This window comes from Adelges cooleyi, unplaced genomic scaffold (assembly GCF_023614345.1).
Source record: "Adelges cooleyi isolate 19-005CV unplaced genomic scaffold, UGA_ACOO_1.1 ACOO_flye_CR_arks_rails_tigmint_CR_PRNA_376, whole genome shotgun sequence".
NCBI lineage: Eukaryota > Metazoa > Arthropoda > Insecta > Hemiptera > Adelgidae > Adelges > Adelges cooleyi.
Window position 1 is genome coordinate 12,117,972 of NW_026096053.1, and position 25,759 is coordinate 12,143,730.

At 31.9% G+C, this 25,759-nt stretch overlaps 1 protein-coding gene across 1 annotated transcript in view; it reads right to left on the reverse strand.

Moving 5' to 3' along the window:
- Positions 1-7,780: 7,780 nt before the first annotated feature.
- The window catches only part of LOC126841024 (uncharacterized), a 32,114-nt gene continuing 14,135 nt past the window's right edge, over positions 7,781-25,759 (reverse strand). Inside the window, exon 2 of the mRNA XM_050577212.1 lies at positions 7,781-9,151. Coding sequence (XP_050433169.1) covers positions 8,499-9,143 — 645 coding nt within the window. The 5' untranslated portion in view covers positions 9,144-9,151 and the 3' untranslated portion in view covers positions 7,781-8,498. The remainder of the gene's footprint in view (positions 9,152-25,759) is intronic.

Here is a 25,759-nt window from a genome sequence, read left to right on the forward strand (position 1 = left end):
ATCTTCGTTTGAGTAGGAAATAAAAGAGGGCGGGCGATACCGCCGTTAAGTACGATATACACACATCTGACACCACACACACACACACTTGTATTTTCTTCTGTTATTATACGTTGTTTGTATACAACAATATAATTTATATATATAATGTGTACAAAGCGATAACCGCGAAACTGTGAAAGCATGTCGTAAATCATTAACGTTTATATTTTTTAAAGTTAAAACTGTACACGTTTATCATACATATATTAATAATAATCGCGGTCGACCGGAGTTCGTTTGTTTTCTTTTAAATAGTACATAAAAAATACAAGCGTTGTGGATTTTCCATTACGAATTGATATTAAACGTCCATCAGTCGCGTTAACACGGACACCGAATAACATTGTTAACGAAAACAATACTAGGTACAATTATTATTATATTGTTCTTTACTATAGCGTCATAATTATCACTCTTTAACGTGTCCACCATAGTCATACGGTTACCAAAGCCAATTCGTATTACAGTGTATATTTTCCTCGATCGGCGTTTGCAAGAAAATACTGCTGCAATATAGTGTGTGGCGTCAGTCGAATCGATAACATTGGCCCAAAAACTTGTATTTCTTTCTCCGCGTCAAGTGTATATTATACCTAGTGAGTTGTTATTTTTGTGGTTGTTACTGTTTATTGTACACTTAGGGAGCGAGCCGTGTGCACTATACATCCACCCCAAATTTGGGGGGAGAGGGGTGAGAGGGAATCGTTGTCCTGCGCGCAAATATATATGTATACATACTTACCAAAGCAACAACGATATAATGCACTCTTTCCGATCGTTAAAGGTCTGTCGACCGCATGTATTTATTATGTACTTACACCCCCATCTTTGGACTTCATGACTCAAAGTAGTAAGTGAATAATAAGTTTAAAAAAATTAAACAACTGTGTTTGTATGTGTGTTATACATTATTGTAACATGCTCGAAGGATTTTCCACCAATGGTCGGTCGGTCGTTGCATCTTTTTATTTATGCTTTATGTATGTACTATGAGTATAAGTATTGCGCATGATCTAAATAAAAAAATATTGTCTATGCTTTTATCTGAATAAATTTGTTTAGTCACTATCTAGGACTAGGTACAATAAATGAATCTGACATACTCGTATGTTATCTTATTTAGACAGTTTAAAAGTATTAATCTCGCACAAGATATTTCAACATGTTATTTTAAAGACGACGCGACGATAAAGTCAGAATTAGTCAGTCTAACTTACTTTTGAACCTTCATTTACTTCATAATTACATATTAATTATTCACTTTTCCTCCCAAAAAGGAAAAAATTGATTCATTATTTTTACTTTTCAAGCTGTGAATTGGACAAAAAACAATTTTTTTTTTTTAGTTATAGTTTAAACCTCTTTAATTTTAAATAAGGAAAGCCTATATGATGTTTTCCTGAACTATAAAAATTACATTAAACAAATTATCATGCCTACAAGACGTATTCTCCCAGGAAAATTATTTGAAATGATGTTGAATAGGTATATAAATAATTTTTTGTATAGTTTTAAACATACAGATACAACATTTCGCCGCTAAAACAGGAGAACGGTGGAATTAAAAAAAGAATCACAATAATTGCAATATTTTTTTACTCATTTCAAACCTATTTTTATGGATATTCAGCATGAAGTGAAAAATTTCCGACCTCCTTTGTAGCTTTGATAAGGTGATAATATATTTGGTTTTACCCACAGTGGTACTTGGACGGGCTTTTCTATATAACATATATTTTGCACTTATTGAATCGACAACAACCGAACGGTAGTATCGGTTGTAATCATAAAAACGAGATCAAAAAACGGGATTTTTTATTTTTTTGTTCAACTCACATAATATATACCGCACGGGTCAGACAATGACACGTACATCCGAAGTATGTGAGAAACGTATTTAATATTTTTTCACTGCAATCGTACAAAAAAAACATATTACATTAGTATTGTATACATTTCTCCGTGCAACGACTGTACCTATATACACATACAAGTATTCAACAAATATAATATTATGTTGTCCTGATTTTATCGTTTCAATACCTTTTTTTTTTCTCAGTCTCTTCATGCGCTCGACAGTTTAATAAAAATTATCGCCATGCTTGTAAGTTGACTTGTAAGTGCAGTTGACTTTTGGGGACACTACCCGATAGTTGTCGGTTGGATATCCAACAGATTTTTGTCTATATCCAGCCTTACACTTACTCGGTGGCGCTTATTAAGGAGCAATCAAATGCCGTGTTAGGCCCTAGATAAATAATTTATTTTTATCTAAATGCAATGCCTTTTTGAACACCTACGTGATAACACAATATTATTATAGGACTGAACGATGTCTAAGATCTAACACAAAAGGGTTACCACCTACATGGTTATAATAGGGAACGGATCCCTATTTCAGTCGTATCTACTATACTTCCATACCTAATAGATACCAAAGATACCTAAATTGCATACCTAACGCAGCTAGATCTTATTATAATAATTATAATCTATCCAAAAACTTTCCCATTAAATAATATCCAATGACCGCACAAAATTTATAATTATTTCCTGTCAAAAAAAAAAAATGAAACTTTTTACTTGAACAAATATTAACACATATAATATGGGACATTCTCTTTATCAAACACTATAAAATAAGTTGTATTCCATTAACTGTATTAATTTAACAAAAACAAATAGAGGTGTCAAATCAGTGTCGTTCGTCGTACCATGTTTCTCGCGTTGTATCATGAATTTTCTATCTTGGGCTTATTTTCTATTTTTTGAAACGTCAAGTGGGGACTGAGTTGCTTACATGACTTCTTTTTATTAACCGTATTATTTTTGGCTAATATTAACAGTAATAATAGTATAAAATCATATTTGCGCTACGTAATGATTTGTACTGCCATTCCGGCCTTGACTGAAGTCTGTCGTATTCAAATCACTGTTTACAAATTAAAAAAGAAGCGTTTTACTTGATTACATAGTTTAATCAAATATAATAACACTATACTCATTGGGGTATTTATTATGAGGTTGGTGTACGTCAAGTGTAATAGATGCGGTGTGATCGATGACTGTATAGCTTTGTCTATAAAATAATAACAATATCGCAGCGTCGTTTGTGCGATGCACGTGCAATTAACTCTGAAGACTGTGCAACAAATTAATCTCAAAGGCCATGGTATGTTATTTCGTTATTAGTTACATCAAGTACTTACTTGAGTGCATATTGGTACGGTTGAAGTTCTGTATCGGATCTCGAGTGCGTTGCAGTGTACAATACATGCGTTTCATTGCGTAGATGGTCGAAACGGATAATAAAAAAAAAAGATAGCATTTTATTCGAGTGGGTCATAATACATATTATCATTATAATATGATCTGTTCGGATAAACTGCAGTAGTTGTTTATCGAAAAAACATTACTACAAAGAATTTGCCATACGCATAATATTATTTCATCGGCTAGGTACAACAGCAGTTAACCGGTTCGTAACGGTCCGGTTTATTATTATTATTACCATTATTAAACGGCTTAATATAATATATCAAAGTGAAGTGACTGAAACTGGTTATTTTTTTTTTAATTTGATTTCAGACCGATCTGTATTTTGGCCCATTAGCCGTCGTCTGATACACGTTTGATGGTGTATAAATCATACCACCGCAGCATAGTGTACAGGGCGACCCGTCTGATCATATTTATGGAATTAAAAACCTATGTTCAAATTTTCAAAGTATTGATAATTGATATACGTGTATAGTAAATTGTAAAATATGTACCTAGGTATAGAAAAAAAAAACTAATATTGTACATAATATATGTTTCCAGAGAAAACGAGCGCTTACTGTCACCGTGCATTACCATACGACATTATAAATAATATTTGACTCGCATTGGCCAAAACTTCTTTGAAGATATACATGCTATTTTGGTTCGAACGTTTTCTCGTGATATTTTCATTATTATTCTCATTTCTCAGCTGCCGAGTATGTGCGCTTTCAAGTTCATTGTTCTCATATTATAGGCGCCCGTCTCCGCAAGATTAATGTGTACACATATATTTTAATTACGAGACGCGGGTGATTTTCGTTTTGTTTTTTTCGTTCCTACAAATATAATTAACGCTCATAACTTACTACTTAAGAGGGTGTATATTATTTATTCTGTACTCCCACGCGTCAATGCAGTTTATGGCGATAGTAACATAATGATAATAACCTTTAAAACCACGACGATTTATGAGCGTCGTCGTCGGGGCGTACTATTGTAAATACGCAGATCATTAAGAAAACGGTCTTAAAAATAATCTGAGCGAGTATAAAGGAACATATGCAATCGTTATTACTACTGACCATGTATACATACATGCAGGTGCTCCACTAGGTACCTAGGCCATTGCAGTTTCATTACAGACCAGTTAATTTTTTTTTTTAATACAGTTCTTTAGAAATTATAATAAACGAACGATGTAAAATTTGTAAAATTTTAAAAAGTCATATTTTCCGATCTATATATTTTAATTGCGCTGTAACTTATTGATCAATTATTTCGTATATGTTACCAGGCATTATTTTTATCATTAGTCTTTTTTCTATTCTTAATATAGCGACATAAATGATTGAATTTCAGAATATACACGTATAAAATCAATTTAAAAAGACTTTATAACCCCTATTTATTAAGGAGTTTGGTATAGGCAATGTATTTACAAAATCCTAACTTAAAGCTTAATGTGTAATTATTAGTTCAGTAATTAAGACTCTTTTTTGGTAGTTATTTTTTTTTTTTACTATCATAGCAGCCTAGATAGCGATTTTAAGAATTTTTTTTAAATATGCAGAATGCGTCTTACTCGGTACATGATAGTTTTAGAGCAAAACCACTAATATGAAACCTACTATAAAATATGTTGACATTTTAAACACAATGACCTATTCTTTATTTTAAAATGTTCATTATTTAACTTGATACCTGTAGTTAACAATAGTGATACATTTTTTCTAAGAATTATTTTTTAAAAAGGATACGTCGCATGCCTCCAAAATATTGTTCTCTTTCATAATGGTGTATCCTCATCATCGTGGTTTTGCTCTGAACCCATCATGGCCAAAGTAAAACACATTCTGTGTAGTCGGGTTTTTAACCTAGAAAATGAGGGCGGAAGGGGGTTTTAAATAAAATAATAAATAAGAAGATCCATCTGAAAATGATTCTTTACATTAAGTGTCCTCTCCGATTTAATCTACTCAGCGTAACATCCTCTCAGTAGAAACCGAACTCGACAAAATATAATACTTATCAGTAGAAAATAATACATTTTTTTGAGTAAAATCAACTACAAAATTGTATCATCACCTTTTTTTTAGCGTGTATAGTGCATACATATATAATTATAAAACTGTGTAGGTCGTATACGTTTGTTTACTTGCAACTAATGAAGCGTATAGATAGTTATTCTAATTTTGGTGGGTTCTGAATACATTAAATTACAAATTTTGGTTTATCATGTTTTACAACGATGTACACAAACAAGCGTACATTATGTTATTTAGATAAATGGACTGGTATACCCGCAGATTTAAAATTCTGTATAAATAATATAAATGTATAGTCCAAATAAACAAAGCTTATGAATTGTGTGAGATGACTGATAAATGATGACTAATGAGAGCGGACAACTTCTTTAGCGCCGTTGTGTGTGGGAATCAAACTGGACATTACTAAGTAGACAAGCCAACATAACAAGTAAAACGCCTTACTCACTACGCCACACAAGTCGACAGGTTTTTTTTTTCACAATGGCCATAAAACCTTACTTAAGAAAATCTATATGAAAATAATTTGATTTAATTGTATTATTTTAATGGTTGAATTTACATGTTTATGTTCAAATCAAAAACAATGTATTAGGTGTTATAATTACTAGTAAACCACTATGCAAAATGCTTCGATGCAAGTCTTGTAGTTTTTAGAACTTAATAACTAAATTTAGCCGAGAAATGTTTTAACATTGTATTACAATTACGCCATTGTTTAATGTGATCAGACAATTTGTAAACCTTATTATTAAATTGTATTTTAATTTTCATTGTCTTGGCAATTTATTATGGGTTTTGGTATTAATAGAGTTTTATATTGTAATACATTGTAATTATTATTATTTAAGATTATAGAATTAACAGTGATAGGTATATTTTGTATGCTAAATTCTTGTAAATTATGTACTTTTTTAAGTTTTAATTTCAACGATTGTCATTATTAAAGTAAATTAGCAAACTCCAAAACGAATTTAAGCCAGCGGTTTCAGAGAGTTTCTAAAAATTCTATAGACATCAATGTTTGTTTGAACATGTAACCTTTTCGATTGTTCTCCCAGTTATAATGTATTGGTGGAATGTTCGATCAGAGACTCTGTGATTGTTTTATAAAAAAAAAAAAATGTATTGTTTTTTAAACGGATTTTTATTGTTTTCTCCCGAGTAATATGCACACACACACATATGCAGTTCGTTTACACCGGTTAGTGTGTAATGCACACTAAAAACATTACACACACATTTAGTTAATTGCCTTTTTTTTATATATATATATATATATATAACATACCTATACCCGTACAACAGTGGCGAGGATCTCGAGAACGGCAAGACGGTGTATTACTATATTATTATTGTACGGCAAACGTGTTTGCTAGAGTAGGTATATAATAATATTATCTAAGATCTATAAGAAACGCATAGCTACATAATACCCGCGGTTGTATAGTGCAGTGCGTGTGCGTCTGCCGTCTGATCCAACGCGTCGATCAATCATTCTAGTGGTACTACACGCGCGTTCGAAATACCTTGTATATATTTACACACTATGCATATAGAAGACCGGATCGGTGGCCTGTCTATTGGGCCGGCTTATAGCTGTTAATGGGAAAAGAATATAGGTATAGAAAAAAGAAAAAAAAAGCAGCAATAGGTATTATTTTGCACGGCTCTAGTGTTGTGCGCGAGGAATAAAAAATAATAGTATAACGTTATGTGTTTTCAACACAAAAAATAAAAAATACATGTAATACGTTTGGGCTGTGGCTATTGTCAATCCCTTCGGCTGTACACATAAAACACCCATAAGACATTGTATTGGGAAAAATAATTAAAAATAACGTTTTTTTCCAGCTCATCGTAGTGCCCCGTGGCGGTTTTGGCATTGAATTTCGTCCGGAGCTCGATCAATTACATTAGAAGCGAGCAGAATTTCTAATTATAGTATTAGTCGACAAAAACTACTTGTTTTACAGGAGTTTATGCCAGCGTAGCTCGCCTTCTATCCTGTGGGTCAACGATGCTGAAAAATGAAATTTAATTCCAAATAGTTACTAATTATATTTTTGTTATCATATAATATTGTGTTTGTAAAGAAAATCCAAGGATCCAGCTCAAAAAAATTATCCTCTTATCTTGCGCCATAGATATGTAGCGCTCATTAACTCTGAATAAAAAAAAATCGAATGACTGTACTAAAAAAAAATAGATGCAGATTAAATGTGTAGCTTAATTAATTAAAAATGTGCGAAAAATTGCCTATACAGAACCCCTAATAAATAGGGGTTTTTTAACGCAAGTAATTTATTGAGGAGTAAAGTATAGGTAATTTAATAATAAACAAATTTTCAATACCCTACCAACTTTTTCAAAAACAATGTTTTCAACAACAACCATTAAAATATTTTATTTATGTATATTAATAAATATAAAAGTATTTATATTATAGTTTTTGTTAATTTACTGGTACGTCATTGCAGTAAAAAGTATGCTTACTGTATAAGGTGGCCACGGACAGAGATGATGCCAATAGAACAAATAAAAGACATTGTTTTCTTTACAATACTCAAATTAATTCATTTAAGTTAATCTTAGCTTGTAACTAAAGTCTAAACTAATATGATATAAACTAATAATATAAGCGTGTTAAAAATTCAAACTAAACTAATACATTATTAATTAACTGAAGTCGTGTAAGTGCTTTTTTTCTATTGTCATTAGCAAAAAAACATAATTTACGTTTCGTAAGTATTGTATTGTTTACTAAATACTAGGCACATATTTAAAATGTTTAAGCTGTATTTTCCTCATTGGATGACCTATAAATCCATAAATTTGTTTGCATACTTATAAGATTAGGATTTTTTTTTTGTAATAAATAATTTTTGCAAATAATTCAATTTTTTCTTTTAATATAAAATTACAAATTAAAAAAAAATATATTTATAAATAAAATTAACAATAACAACATTAAATAAATTAATAAATATAAAAAAAAAATTAAATAAAGTAAGCCGCGTTTTAAGTAGATGTATCTATATAATAATAAAGTATTATTATAGATATTATAATCGTGTGGATTTAGTTTTGATTTGAATGTTTACAAGCGTTGAACGGAATCACACTTGTACGTTTGTCACATTTTTATTACGGGTAAATGTTCTGCAACACTTCGGAGTACAGGTTGTCGTAGGCGTTCTGCAACAAAAACACGTCGGTGGGCCTGCCGTTGAACTCGTACGGGCCTTTGTTGAGATTGTACACGTTGGACTGGTGCTGGGGCTGCGACTGGATCGCCGGTTGCGGCCGTCGCTGCGGTTTGGGCCGGGCCTGCTGCGGTAACGTATACACGCCGACGGGCTTGGCGTTGGACATGTATTCCAGCGGCAGGTTGAGGAACGGCGACGTGGGCCGTTGCATGAACGGCGGCGGTTCCAGCCTGGTCGGCTGGCTGACGTAGCCGTAACCGGGCACGTACATGTACGGCTGCGGCGGTAACCGGATAAAGTACACGGGCGAGTCGGGCTTGACGGGCCGCGCTCGGCCGGACAACAGTTCCTCGTCTTCGTCCAGTCCGCCGATAGGCCGATACGACCCGTCGTCTTCGTCATCGCTGTACTGCAGCGCGTTGTACTCGCCGTCCAGGTAGGGCGACTGGTCGAACAGCGATCGGGCTTTCTTACCGTCGGGCGACGGCTTGACTGTCGAGGTTAGTCCCGGGGCCGGCAACGATAAGCACGGAGATACGACGAACATGGCCACCATCAAGCACGTGAGATCCATGATAACCATTGACCGACCTAGAATTTAACAACACAAGCTGTTAGTATTTCAATTGGATTTATGTTCTCGATATGAAGTGTACAATAAAATCAAAATAAATGTCCATTTAAAAAAAAACATTATTAATATTGTTAATTGATAATGTGAAAAAGTGTTGACCCGCGCAAAAGTTTGTTTCAATTGTCTTATTTGATGTACAAAGTTGCAAACGATTGTAATTTTGGCTAATCCACGCGCAAACATAAGTTTTGCAACGCCGGTTAGGTTAATAATGTTTATAACACGTGCAATCGTCGACAAAAGTTAAAATAACGGCGTTATAAATGTCGAATTAAACGGTCTTTAGCTCCACAATATGTAATTAGCGGCTAGCCAAACGCAAAATTACAATTATTATTATACTTTTCACGGGTTGAGATTTCAAATTTCAACTGAACCGACTTACAATTAACAAAATTGTGGGAAATTAGTAATTACAAATTATTCTTCAACAAACTCGGTTACTGTTAGTCTAGCCAACTTAGTTATATATTTAGTTCATAACATTAGTAGATAACAGTTGAATAACTAAAAAATATCGATGTTACACTATTCACATTTTTGTCATTATTAATTTAATTATTTCAATTTTTTTTAAATGATTATTACGTCAAATAATACATAACATTTAATCAATTAAATTAATATTTAAAAACATGATAATATACGCATGCTAGTATGATAACTTTTATGTTATAGAAAAGCAGTAACACAAAAAGAAATTTCCAAGAGAGAAAAATTCATATTAATCTTACTATTTTATTTTAAATACTTGGAATGGACGCGATGAAGATTAGCAAAGAGATCGTGTATAATTTATTTAATGTTAATCTTTTGATTTATTTTTGCAACGCTTTTCGTTTATACGATAATATAAATGAAAAAAAAGATAATCTTATTACAAATTTTGATTGATTGACTTGAATTATTAAAATGGCATGATTATAAGCGATACACGTTTAGCGTTCTTTACAACTTTCTCATAAAACACACGATAACATATTTTTTAAATGCTATAGGACACCGTAAGGTTTGTAAAATACCTCAAAATACTTTTTTATGAATATAAATAATAATAAACCACTTTCTTAGTACACTCTCTTGTTGGTATTTTCTTTCAGCACATTAAGAAAATAACTATAGTATTTTCTAAAAGAAACTGTCGCGGACACATGATTACTATATTATTTATAAAAATTAACAATGACACAATTTTTTAAATTAAGATAATAGTTTTAGCATAGATTATTATTATTAAGATTATTATTAATTTTAACATTTTTCATTCGGTTGTATAATTAGTGTAATTTCTAGGTGCCCACAATGGCCCTGAACAATCGTTTACCTATATTTCAATAACGTTTATTAATGGCCCGGCTACATTGTTTTCAACAAAATTTAAAAAAGTGATTCGGAACGTGAAAGCACATAATAACTACATACCACAACCTATACCCGGATGTTTGGTATTAACCATTTTGGGGGTAATTGATTGCATGTTAGCAACGAGTTTGAACTAATACCTTTTCCAGCTAACAATTTCAATATTTAATGTCGAATATAGTTGGAAATCAAATCTTATTCCACAGTGGATTCTGAACGACACAAACATAAAACAAATATCGACATTACTAAGTAATACATTTTGAAAACGGTTTTTTTTTTCAAATGAAAAACCCATCGAGGTGCTAATTTAGACAATAATAAGACCACCTTAACGAACAAACGGGGCTGTACGGTTTCTTTTTCGTGACGGATGAAGGAATACCACTGATTATATATATATCATAATAAATAATAATAATAATAATAATAGCATATAGTCAGTGGCTATACAGTGTTACATTTTCATTGTAGAACACACACGACCGGTGTTATAGTTGTTCACGCCAGTTTGATCCATTAAAAAAACTCTATGGTGTTGCGCTTTCGAAATCAGTAAAAATGTTTACATTTATCATGTGTACCTAATTCCGTCAAACCAACGGCGCCGATCCCGGAGCTTCTACACACCTATCTGATTTTGTGTTTTTCGACGTGCAATCGGTCAAACCGGTGTATACTACACCTCTAATCGATATGATGTAATTAGCCATTTATAATATATCATATATCTCGCATATCTGCGCAAACGGTATTATAATAATATACGGATAGAGTCGACGACGGTGGTTTCATAGACGATTCGCTAATTGCAGATCATGCTAGATATTTATCAGTAAGTACATATATATATATATATATGTATATATTTATTATTATTATTATTATTATAGGTAGGTCGGGTCAAACGAGTGCACTGGCCCGACGGCCTTGCAAGGTCGAATTCTTTTTCTGGAAATCACGTCCACCGATCGGCACAACAACGTTTCTTGGGGATTTTTTTTTTTTTTTTTAAAAAGCAAGTAAGACAGCCGTAACCTGACTCGCTCACGCCTATCCCGGTCGACGTGTAATCGCGATAATGATAAACATATAAAATATACAATATTATGACAACACGCGGTCCTACACGCTTGTGTTGTAAACGAAGAGGCGACCATGATGATAATCATAATAATAATGTCAACCCCTTTGACGTACGCACGTCGTACTTAGATAACGGCCCGAAAAAACGTGAAAACGTTAGATAACCGTGGCGATGACTTGCTAGAGCGACGAAAAACGGATTTAAAACTGCCGCTGTTGGTCTGGACGAGTCGACAAATTTTAAATACCATAAAAAGGTCAAGGATAAGACGCTGGGTTGCTCATGAAACAACTGTAATATAATAGTTTTGCTTTTTGGAAACACCATTTTAATTTATGTTATTTTACAATTCTAAATAGTTTTCAAAAAAAAAAAACGTTTTCTTTTTTTTTCAGAGATCTGCTGACTTTATAAACTTAAATAGTTACGTATAATTATATTCAATTGACTTTGAAAATTAATTAATAATATGCGGACATTTTTTGGTTGATAACCCGTTTGGAATAATAATTAATTTTAAAGTTACCAAGTTTAAAATTTAGGACGGGAGGTTATACTGCGAAATTGGAATTTATTATTTTAAGAAAAATTAGTATCTTATCACCTTGTATACATACATAGGTCCTGAGCCCCCGAAAAATGTTAAAACATCAGCTGTCAATGAGATTATATGCGAATAAAAAAAACATTAAACACTAACTACTTACACCGTACCTGATGGATCAAAACTGCAATGGAAAAACGACCAATGTAAATTGGTCCAACAGACAAAATAAACAAATTATTTTTTTCAATCACTACAACCAAAAATAGTTTCAAAAAAGATCATTGACTTACACAGGTGAATTATTTTTCTAACCATGCAATTATTTTTCCTTAGGCCATGATTTAAAAATATTGTTTTTTCATTAGGGGTCTATATTATCACTAAACTCACTTTTTTCTAAATTTAAAAGTAGCTACTGTAAGTTCAAGATTTTTTTAATCAGTTGAATATTGACCAAAAGGTTTTTCCTTATTAACGAAAATAACTAGAAAATTACTTTTTTCAAAACAGGTTTTCGATCAAGTTTAAACTAGTAATTTTACATGTGGCTATTCTGTATATAATTTTTAAGAAGTGTAAACGGAATATTATATGTGCTCTCTCGACGGAGATCCCGACAGGGTCAACCTGGCTCTTGTTATCGTTCATCCGCCATCACAGAAGTCTGTGGACTGCGTATGCCACTGTCGCCAAGTACAAATAAATGTATACCTATGACTTGATTATTATGACTTATTTATGATGTCAAATATTGGCAGTTAATCGAAGCGGCGGGCCGACTCGTTGAATCCGGCAGATTCGATTTGCTTACATTATTAATTATTGAAGAATATATTATTCGGTCACGGTGTTATCCGAAAGAATCGATCGTGTTTCTTCTCCACGACCGATAACACAATAAGAAGAATATGATAATCTTATACTCTGGTAATAATCGTCGTAATATATGTATACATATATTGTCCGGACATCAACTTCATCGCCATCATAATACTAACGATATTATCCCGTACACGCGTTCGTGCATAAGTGTGATTGTGTTTATATGATACATCATATATATTATATATGGGCAGCTCTAGTAACGTCGACTGACCGTCAGCTCGTAAGTATACAAGCACACACACACACACATGGTACTTGTATATGCACAATGGCGATTTCTAATAAGCTGGTTTTCTCCGAACGGACATGCCGTGTGTGTATAAACAACGGGAAAATCTGGATTGGGAAAAAAATATAAAGTTCAACGTCTGCACGCGTCTCGAGACCCGCCAAGAGTTTATTACAGACATTAGCGTTCCGCTGCTGTTGTTTTATTAATATATTACCCGAAAAAAAAAAAATAACAACAACCACCGTCCGGATATCGGATTAATGCCCGACAAGGTGATGATATGGACATTGGACGGACAATGGGAATATATTACAATGTGTTATACAGGCCTACCGCCTACCTACTACGGATAACGGGTACCTATGTCGATTTTCGGTACTACGTGAGAGTAAACAAACGGTTTTCTTATTAAAAAAAAAAAAAAATAGATACACCTGATCTACGGAATTGCATTTGGAGTCATTCCGGACGGACGATGTCCAACGACCAAATCGGAAGTTAACGGTAATAATATTATAACGACAGAATCGGCCCCATGTATTGTTCTCATATTAATTAACAGTTCAATATATTAAGTAAATAAGCCGAATTCCCAAAACAAAACAACATCGTAGGTAATGTTCATAGTATCTTTTAATAAGGAGGAAATCAGTTGTTCAACAGTCGAATGTTAAAATTATCGATTGTTCCGGAATGCCTCCGATATGTAGTCTAATTTTTAATAACGCTGATAAAGCAACGCAAAGAGCCGGATGAGTTGTCCGTGGAAGTGTGGGAAGCGATAGGAAGTTACCGAATCGAGTGGTTAGAAGTTGGGAAAAATGGGGAATTTTTAAGATTTTGAAATTGCTGCAACTGCGATCGCTTTTTGAGTGTCGGTTGGGCGTTAAACCGAAATTTACTAAACCATTACATACATATATGCACGGGATGACGTTAATAACGTAGAGTAACATGATAATAACACACGCCTCGAATGGCCACGGGGAATCGCGTTGTGTGTACCTAACAAATGAAATCGAGTGAAACTTGCATTCAACGACGTTCCGCGCCTTACACCTAGCTAAGTAATGTAATTATTGTGATCCAAATATTATATAGGTATAGTGGTGGTTCGATTGCCAGAATCACACAACGATCGTCCAAGGTCTCGGCCGATTGTCATAATTGATGTAAGTCCACCGGTGTGGTGTGTTTACCGCCTCCGGGCTTGATGGCATATTAAGTTTGGAATTCAATTTACCAAAGAATTAGCCTGGAACCGTCGAGACGGTTCAAAAAAAAAAAAAAAATGTGCAGAAACACGGTCATTCGGACTGAACAAGGTTTTCACGCCTTGATCCGGTTGGCCGTCGTCGGTATTGGACAATACCATATTATTAAAGTCTGTACTATGCTAGCCGGCAATCGTTTGATATTTGACTTGACGCTCACATCAGGTGTCACGGCAAACTTTTCGAATCTTGGGAAAAATCAAAAAACCGACGGCCAATAGTCGAAAACCGACTATTTTACACGTTTGCTGACAAAATAATAGTAATATACCAAACAAATATTTTGACACAGACGAGATACTATCGACACTGTTTGATGTATTGACAGCTACTAAAATAATGTCGTTGTACCCGTCGAACCGATCATTTATTCTCAACACACATTAGACGTCGTCTGTCGCATCGAGTTCGAATACTTTATAATATATATATATATATATATAGAGAGCCTGTAGCCTATAGGTATATAATATTATCATTGATTGTTTTCTCTTTTTCCGTGTACATTTGCTACCGAGTCACACGTCACGTTTCCCGATAACGGTTAATCATGTCGCAAATTATCATTCGTCATGTTAGCTAGTATCTAAGAGTATCCTTACACTGTACTCTTAGGTATAGTATAGTGTAAGGATTTTGTAAAACTACGATATTCCAAATAGATAATTTTAAATACCAAACAAAAATATATATATATATATATATTTATACCTCATAATTTTATGCGCCAACAACGATAATAATTAATAATTATCGTGGGAGGAGGTAGGAGCTTAGACGCGGCAAAAAACAACAATTATTATTATATACATATATAGCAGTACACACTGTACAGTGTTATTATTTCCTCGTCGTTCCGCCGTAATCTTTTTTAATGAATAATTGCAATTGTTAACGTTAAGAAAATAAATTAATTCAAAATTTACACCTACACCCCATATGCCATTGTTTAGACGACCAGTTGTTTTTTAACCACAAAGCGTAAGCTATTTCTGACATGACAGTAAAAGTCAAAACTGCTTTTTATTACTAATAATGCAACAACAGTTTCTGTTGTAGTTTCCGAGTTAAATACATTGTAATTAGGATACCGTATGTGTAATATAATATTACCAAATACAATCCATAATTCGATAACAGGAATATTATATAACTTATTCAAGAAAAGTTCCAAATTTGATTTCCGCATTCTCTACCAAACAATGCGATTGTCCGCTTCCGCCCTACCTAACACAAACAAAACTTGTTATCAAAGAAAATAAAATATTTCTGCTTGCCAAAAAAAAATATTATCGACAATGACAATCGGCAAGTATGCCTCTATTGTACTACAACGAACAACTTGCTATAATGGTTAATTGTGATAAGTTACATAAGTGGTTGACATAACAATGTAACTTCTGTGGACGAAAGCCAAAAGCTGATTTGTGCAGAAAATTCAATTAAACTGTAAATTTCGAAAATGGCCCATCTCGAGTTTTGATCAAAATTGATTTTCCGCGTTTTTTTCATTTACACATATAGACCGATATTTTATGAGCGAAAAGAGCCCAAATCTGTTTTCTATTGTGATGAAAAAAACACATCCTATTTAACATAATTAAAAAGAAAATCAGTTTTTTGAGTTTCCTGAACAATTTTAATTTTCCGATATGAGCCCTTTTCGAAATTCCCAATTCAATTATTTTGAGGTTTTATATGTTATGAATAGTTAAAGGTGTATATTTCCTTGTGTCAAAACGATTTGTATAGTTACTGAAAATTTTAAATTACTCTCCTGAATAGTACACTTTTTGTACAATCAGTTTGTAGCTCTCTACTACAGATTTTACGCTTTAATCATTTTTAACCCAACAAAGCAACCACGTTAGACGGCTGTCGTCATAATAGTTATCTGTGAGAATTAATGTTCGGTTAGGCTGAAAACAGTACACCGATTTACACTATGATTAATTATTATTCTAAAATAATCTGCAACTTGTTAGTATGCGGTTTGCAAGTGTAAAACTATAAAAAAAAAAAAAAAAATACATACACTTTAACTTATACCGTTTACCTGGCTTATAAAAAGAGGATCGTTGGGGGGGGGGGGAATCCGGATATCATTAGGAGGAAACTCGGATGGAAAATATTGACTATCTGGCATGGAAAGCAACTAGTAGCCCCGGATAAGAAATGGAGGCAGTTCACATGCGACTAAACATATAGGGGTTTACCTAAATTACACTACTGCCACAATAATAATTGTCAATGATAATCATTGCGTTTAGTGTACGAGCGACCTAATGACGGTCCTACTATGTTATAACGTTGGTCGAATTTTAATGACTTTATATCAATTCGAAATTGTACAAACCGTTCGTTTGTCCGCTCTCCGGTTTATATTATATTATAAATATAGGAGGTACTTATAAAGTTTACTATTCCAAACACTCGGCATCGTCAAAAGACGTGTTAGGTTATCGGTCAAACGTATTTTTTATAACGTTTTTATTATTTCTATTTTGAGAAACGGTCATTGACATGATCGAAATTCGTGTTGTTCAAAAATAGTAATAAGTATGTTATAAGTAATAACAGAATTAATAACAAAATAAAAAATACTTATTTTAGGATACATACATTTCAAAAATTTAAGTATTTATTTTGAATTTTTCTCTTTGAAAGATAACTAGGTGTACAATGTTTAGTTTTAAGATCTCTACACCAATGAGCAAATAATAATAATGTATTATAATATGTGGGATGATTTGATTACACCAGCAAGCGACGAAGATATGTAGCACAAATCAAGCACACGAGCTGCTTGGAATTTTTGTATGCTCCCTACAGGGAAAACTGATAGTTTAATCTTCCAATAAAGACCATGGACTTACATAAAACCGTTCACTATTGGAATAAAATACTAAAACCACACGCACAGTCTTAGGCACGTAACATATTATTATTTATTTTAAATTATACCTACTTATGACAAAACATAATAATAGTAGTACTATGTTATAACGTTTGAAGAGTAAATACTTATTAACTGTATACCTAGATATAATGCCTGAGTTAAACACAACTTTTAATATATCTGCAAAAAACGCATATAAATAATCTTTTAAAGTTAAAACCAACAACGACGTCACATTGTTAAAATAAACTTGAACTTATCCTTGTTGAAAAGATTTAATAGATAATTTAAAAACGAATTGACTGTTTGTTTACCTGAACAGATTCAGATTTCGGTAGCTGTAAGGAGTTGGCTATAGGCAATATTTCAACAAAACATTCTAACAGCCAATAAAATATTAATATGTTATTCAACCTATTCTTAAGTGATGACGACAAACATATAAACAGCTGATGACATGAATATACATGTTTAACATGTCTGATAACATGTTTTACGACTCTTAAACGATTTGTTTTAAATATTTTAAACCCATGGAATTTGTGTATAATAATATTTAGACAATAAAACATTTTTTTAAATAATTCTTTTTTATCATTTACAAAAAAATCACCCGGATTGTTTAATTTATTTGATTCCACACATAATAATATTTTCGAATGAACTTAACCGAAAACGGAGGTACAATATTTTATAACTTACATATTTATTGTAATATGTTTTATATTAGCCGTGTTTATATAAACCACGTGGCACACCGTGTAGAATGTTAAAAAGTTAAACACGGTCATTAATGTTATTTATGATTATTGTCTCAATAACTAAGCTCATTCCTCCGAAATTATTGTCATCGAACGGTTGCTTTGATTATCAGCTGATCTAAATATTTGGTTTTGCGTTGTGTCAACTAAATTCCATAAAGTATAATTAAATAAATTATTGGGCAATTATTTGTACACGATAATCAACTAGATAATGTGATAAATTTTACTCCGAACATGAGCGATAAATACACCACTGTCTGCAATAACTGACCGACATGATGATAATATTTTTAAAACATGAGTAATAATAATAGTTATCATTATTGTATTAAAAATATTATTTTACTCCATTGAATTATTCCATTACCATGTTATTATTCTGTTGAAAATAAGGCGACAGAGGGCTTCCTATCATTTTTAATATTACTTTTTAATGTACAAACGTTTTTTTTATTATGATAACGTCTATTCATTTGTACTATTAACAAACAATATTTATAAGTCAAATAATAGAAATGGATGAACGTGACCTTCGAATTAAAATAATTTTAAAATAGTATTATATTTAATCATAAATAACATAATATAACACATTATTTAATTTAAACATAACAATATATGTATTATTTTCTCTCTGGTTGGTAGCCTGTGTATAAGCACTGTTCTTATAATGCCTATTTGTCAATTTGGTTCTGATTAAACACTGCTGCATTGTTATTATGTTTTACTTATGTGCTATGTAACTTCAGTACAGATTTATTTTTATATAAATGTGTATATAATATATACCCATTTATACTTATGTATAATCTAACTATAAATACTTTATGTTTGATGATGATGATGTGGTGGGTACATAATTACAATTTGTTTGTATACATTTCTCGTTAACAGTCACACCTGTTGTGAATACTATTATAAGTATTTTGTTTACCTTTCATTATTGAAATAATTATTTTTGGCGTTTAAAACTATAACAATAATATAATCATTATTTCTTAATTTTATAGAAGTCCTTCTGCAGTGTTATTGAGTGCTCATTTTTAAGATATTCGATAATTAGACGACCTTTATAAACACAATTTATTTACATAATTTATTCTTATACACTTACTCGTCAGCCCATGGCCTTTGTTGCCAAGGCTTATTATTCAAAAAGAAAAAAATGAATGTTATAAAATAATTTATTTACATTTAAACATAAAATACATATGTATAGGTGAACATCATTAAAAATGTGTTAATGATTGCAAGTAATTAATTTTATTTCTATATTAAATTAGATAACAATTAAATGTGATTATTGTTTAATGTATTCCGCGAGTTAATAATTTAATATGTTTTTCACACCAAGTTCCTTCAAGAATAATTCAGTAACTACAAATAAACAAACATCCCGTTTCTTACACGGACCTTCTTCTTTAATATCACTTTCCAATGACCTCAATGTGATTTTCTGTAAGTGCATTAAAAGCGTGCGCAGTGTGTACTTATAACTCACAAATCTATTGTGTGAGAGAAATCAACAAAATTATGATTTTTTTTTTTGTTGTTATATTAGGTATAACGATGAATGAGTAAGTAATACTAAACTGTAAAACCAAACCCGCAAAATAATGTTTTAAAATAAAAAGTAACAAAAACTATCCAAAAAAATAATTCAAGTGGTTTTTCACATTTTATCATTTTAAAAACTTTAAATCAATCACTTTATCTTTAACACAGCTTTAAGATAAAAATACTAATTTAAAAAAATAATACTTTGACTTAAGCCTTGATACTTAAGTTAGTGAAATAAGTTATGTAAAGTTTATCCATGTTTGTTTTTTTAAGTAGACCTCGTGACTCTTTTATAATAGTATAATAATTTATTATAATATTATTTCCAAGAATGCATTTTGGATAAATCATAAACCGTTCAATGAACAATCAATTTTTTTTAATTGCTGGTTGGATATAATTGGTTAATATAAAAAAAAACATTCACCGTAATAGTTCATTTATTGTTGTTGAGCAAATTATGAGAATGATCATTTGCGCCTCCTGTATAATGTAACTTGTTGTATTAAGTAGCATAAGTGCAATAGTTGTTGCATACACGACATAAAACAGGCGTTTCTATTTTACGAAGAAAATTGAAAAGTAGAGGTAAAACCAACAGAATGTAAACAATTTTCGTTTTTATAATATTGCACATATTTTTAGTTCTTACATTAAATATAAGAAAAAACATACAAATTTAATTCAATTTTGTATAATCAAAATATTTTTATTTTGTATTGTATATATTTTTTTTATTTTAATGTAATTGTTTAAACTTTAAACAGTGAAAAAACGTGTGGCTTTGATTGGATTTTAACGCATAAAATATTCTATAATTATTAAAATCTGATGTTTAGAAAACAAATAATTACTAATGAGTGGCGAAATCATTAAAACAGGTAATATAATAATACCTGGCCTAATTTTTTTATTTAATTACTATGTACATTAATTAAGCCTTAAAACGTGTTTGTAGTGTTAATCGAGTATAGTAAATAACCTCTTTCCGTAATCCCAGATCTCTATTTTAGAAAATACTATAGCAACAATTTCAAATAGTGATAAAATTTGTCAGGGAAAAATAAATTGGCACATACTATGGTCTATGTCATCGTCGTTTTTTTTTGGACGACAATAAATTAATTTAAGGTTGGGTACCGCCTACAAAATAATGGAACTGAAACGAAGAATGTATTCGATATAGAGAACATAAGCAACAGCGCAGTTGGGTTAGGCACAAGCACTATTTCTCGGTACAATTTGTACTCAACCACGCGAGGTAGCTAAAAAAAAAAAAAAAATGAAAGTGTTATAACTGGAACACTACGATTGTCTCAGGCACAGATGTATTATATTTTCATATTAAACTAGTTTTCTGTTTTTTTTTTTTTTTTTATAATATTTTGTTGTGCACGTTCAAGCGAATTTCACGCTAATTAACTGTTACGCTGTACTTCGGAGTAAGTATAATATAATATAAATCCTAGTAAAATATTATCCTTTAATATTATGACGTTTAAATATAAAAGCGTTAGGCCCCTATTGTTATTGTATTTCCGTATGTCATCGATAAAAGTGATTATTGAGTTTAGAACATTAAAAAAAAAAAAAAATTAATGTTAATCGATATAGACTCGGGTCCCATAGTCTTCGGTAGGTCACCTGCTGTACCAATGCATGTGATAACAAGTCTAAGCTTATTACAAGGAGACCATTATAATATATGTGTATTTTTATAAATGAGCATATATTATTATAATATCTAAAGTGGACGTAGCGACGAACTAACGACGGTTACCCGCATAGCTTTGTTTTAATCATAAATGCTGTATGGACTTAAGTCCTGGTAGAGAACTGGAGTCCTGGTAAGATACCTGGGATAAGTGGATAATGAACCAAAGTATTTACAATCATCGGGTTAACGCACGCGATGCGATACTAATCGCCAATGATTTATTATTTATGCTCGCCCATTCAACGTAATGTGATTTTAAACGGTTAAATATATTAATGAAGTGACTAAATGTGTTAGAGCGGTTGGAGCTTTTATTGTATTAGTTAACATAGTACTGTACTATCGTGTAATTTTTGAAAAACACCACAATCGATTTTTGGTGTTCGAAAAAACAATATTGTAAAATTCGGCTGTCCCATTTAGTGTTTAGGACAACTTGTGTGGTAACTTCGATACAACTAAAATAGCTGGTAATAATTCCGCTTCCGGAGCGATTGGTGCACAGGTTTTCACAAGCGTGGTCAATAACATTGGTTTCTACTCAAATTTGTGGTAAGTGTTAAAACAAATTTCTTTTAAAAAAAAAAGCACGTTAAAAATTAATTTTTTTTTTATTAGGTACATTTAGGTTTCATGTGCACTACTTCATAAAGTAGGTATATATTATATCCCGAAAACTGACCACAGATCCGCTTTGAAGTGTTTTGTCGAAAGCGAATAAACTCATTAACCACCGAAACCGAGTGTTTTTGGTTTTACCGTGTATTTGTATTAATTTTAATACTAAAAATGAAGTTGCGACTTGCGTACGTATTATTCTTGTGCATTACAAGTTTCAAGTTCATTAGACTTACAATCGTTATTCCATTTTTTTACCAAGTACCTATTAACATAACTAAACACAAACAATATATTTTCAAACGGTTAAAATAAAATCGGAAAAATTTAGAAACAATCGAAAACAAAATTGTTTAAAAAGAAAAAAAAATCCATAATACCATCTTAGGTCTAGGTATTGTGTACCTACACTGTAGCGTGTTCCGATTGGATAATTACAAATAATATTATGTCGGTATGTTAACCGAATCAGCGTTGATATTAACTTTAGGTTTTTCTTTTTCTTTTTTTTTAAATTGACATCTTAAAACCCGTGTAACTCGATACGTGCTATTTTCGTGAGCGTTACTGTAAAAATAGTTCTCACGGTAAACGAAAAAAAAAAGTTGTGAAAAAAAACTCCGCTTAGCCTACTATAATCGTTATTTGGATTTTTACGGTAAATCGTTCTGTCGGAAAACTCCAAGGTGCTTTATAAACGCGTCGGTCAGTCCTATATTGTGTATATTATATGTGTCTGTCCCACTTGTTCTGTTGTAGCCGTGTACCGTGTACAGAAGGTCAACTCTGGAAAACAGTCGGGCGTTGTGACTTTGCTGAATAGCAGCAAAAATGTAAAACGAGTAAAATGTACCTACATAATGTAAACGGGAAAATTAAAACCAATAATACCAACTCGGACAGCGGACAGCTTCGGGAAACGGGTCGTTGCAGCTATGTTATAATAGTTAATAATCTAGATCGTTTGTGAGTATAATAATATAGTGAAAACGATGAACGTTTGTATTTATAATTTAAAAAAAAAACAAAACAAAACAACGCGCATCGTGTGTCCGAGTCGACTGACATTGGAAACGAACCAGTTTTATGATTATATTATATTATTAGATAATAATAATTAACGGTTAATAGGTTGTTATTATTTAAAACTACTTATGTTTAACTATTTGTTGTAAACGTCAATTATCATTATTATAATTTTTTTTTTCGGTCATCTATATAGGTACTATACATAGTAGTAGAAAAGCTAATCCCTATTCAGTTATGGAAGCAGCAACCGTTGACGGCTACTGGTTTTGGCCCGAGGAGGATTTTATATATTAATACCATGCCGAGCACTCCAAGTATAGGTATACTTGCCCGTAGGCCGTGTACCCATTGGCAGGTACACATGTCGTCTGCGGAACGTGCTTGTCATTATGTGTGCGTCCAAGCACACGAAAACCAGTTGAGTATTTTAACGGTCTCGTTAATCGATTTGATTTATATATATATATATATATTTATATTAAAATCATCGTCATCGCGTCGAACATCGGCTTTTCGCGTTGTCTTCTATGTACACATTTATATAGATTATTACAGTATAATAAGACATGCGACAAGGCACCATCTCTACCCGAATCACTCCGCTGTGACAACGACCGGAATTGAGACGTCTGACTTGATATTAAAATGTGTATCATCGTTATTATTATTATTATTATTATATTATATACGCCACCGTTAACCCGTTGTGCATTTGGTACCGGCAGACAAATCGATGGTCACTTCCGAGACGAGACAGAACCAATAATAACGATGATGATAATAATAATAGCTACGTTGTATTACACTTATGGGCCAACAATGACTTGAGCGTTTTTTTTTCTGCCGACGACGACACGTTTATGGCGCTTGCATCAATGAAAACATAAAATTACAAAAACAAGGCGTTTATTGAAAAAGTACCTATAACTGGTAGTATATCGTGTACTATATATAGACTGCATTGACGGCAAATTGGCTCTCTTGTCGCGGTGGGACATTCAATCGGAAATAATAATTGTTGTTGTATTATATTTTAACAGCGGTGGCGCTATAGACCTTATGCATTGAAAAAAATCGTGACTTAAGCTATATACAATAAGTGCAGTAACATGAGAAAAAATAGTCCGATAAACTAAAATTATGGTTAATATAGGGACACAATACATTTATAGATGGAATAACTAAACAAATAGTTATAGTTAATTTTGTAATTAGTTATTACAAAATTTTACCCGCGGTTAGATGCTCCATTTAAACAGTACAACGTTGTATAATAACTATTAACTATTCTGTTGGAGTTTGGTCATAATAACGGGATAATTAGTATATTTGCATGTGTGTAGTTAAAAAAAAAAAAAAATCACTAGTCACTCCTCTATACAGACCGTGCGCATTTCACTTAATGACTTCATCAGCCATTTGCCTACTAAAACAGTGTAATTAAAAAGGTGTTTTATTTTGACCCTATATATGGCTAAAGATGATATTATTAAGAGACTTGTATGATGATTTATTATTATATTATGCACTATGCAGCCGAGAAACGGATAAATAGGCGGTACTTACTTTTAAGTATAGGTTTACTTATCCTTTAAAATTACAAGGTAACATGAATACAATAGTATACTAAACGCACATTAGGGGAGTGTCGATTATAATATTATTTCAATAAACACACGTTTATAAATGTTTTTTACAACAATAAATTCGAAAAATTAGCTCGAACTAATTTTTTATTTTTAACACAAAAACGCTAGTTTTTAGAATAATAAAAATGTACGTTAGAGTATAAAACATCCGTGAAAATTCAAATCGAGTTTTATACAGGATTAGCACAACAAAGCATTCTCGACATGTGCCAGCTGAATAGAAAACAAAAAGATTAACATGTTTTTCTGTATTATTGTCGTATATTTTGGTGGATATAAACGCACGCGCTCTCTGAGATATGTCAAAAAATACCTGCATTTAATGTACCTCTTACTACTTGTAACATTTTACAGGTGATTTGTTAAATATGTTAACGGATTATAAGGATGACTATTCGACCAAAAAAAAAAAAAAAAGAGAGAAAAAAAACAAATTATAATAATATTATGTTAAAGAATGCGCGCGGTATATTATACTTTTATCAAACAAGATTGATGTCAACTTTCTAAGAATGTATTTCGTAATAACATTATTAGTCTACAGAACATATATTATTATAGTAGTAGTAGTTTAATATGCATAACACACGAACAGTATGTATTCTGTATTATATTTTGTATACATTTTTATTATCCGAGCAACAGATAGCCAATAACAATTATAATTGCTCATTTATTACCCTTGTAAGGGTCATTGGTCAAGAGCCAAGACCGAAAAGCTAATTATTAATTTCGGAATATTATTTTTTGTACAAAATGAACTCACTCAAACTGTTTTCGTTTTTGTATGCAATTTATTGTATTTCCATTTTTATGGGAAATGCCCAGCGCCTCCGCTAAATTGTGGCGTGTCTGTTTGGCTAACTGTTTGGTTAGTAGACTCGAAGACAGGACGGATATCTACACTTAAATATCCCTTAAGTCTCCTTGAGATATTTGATA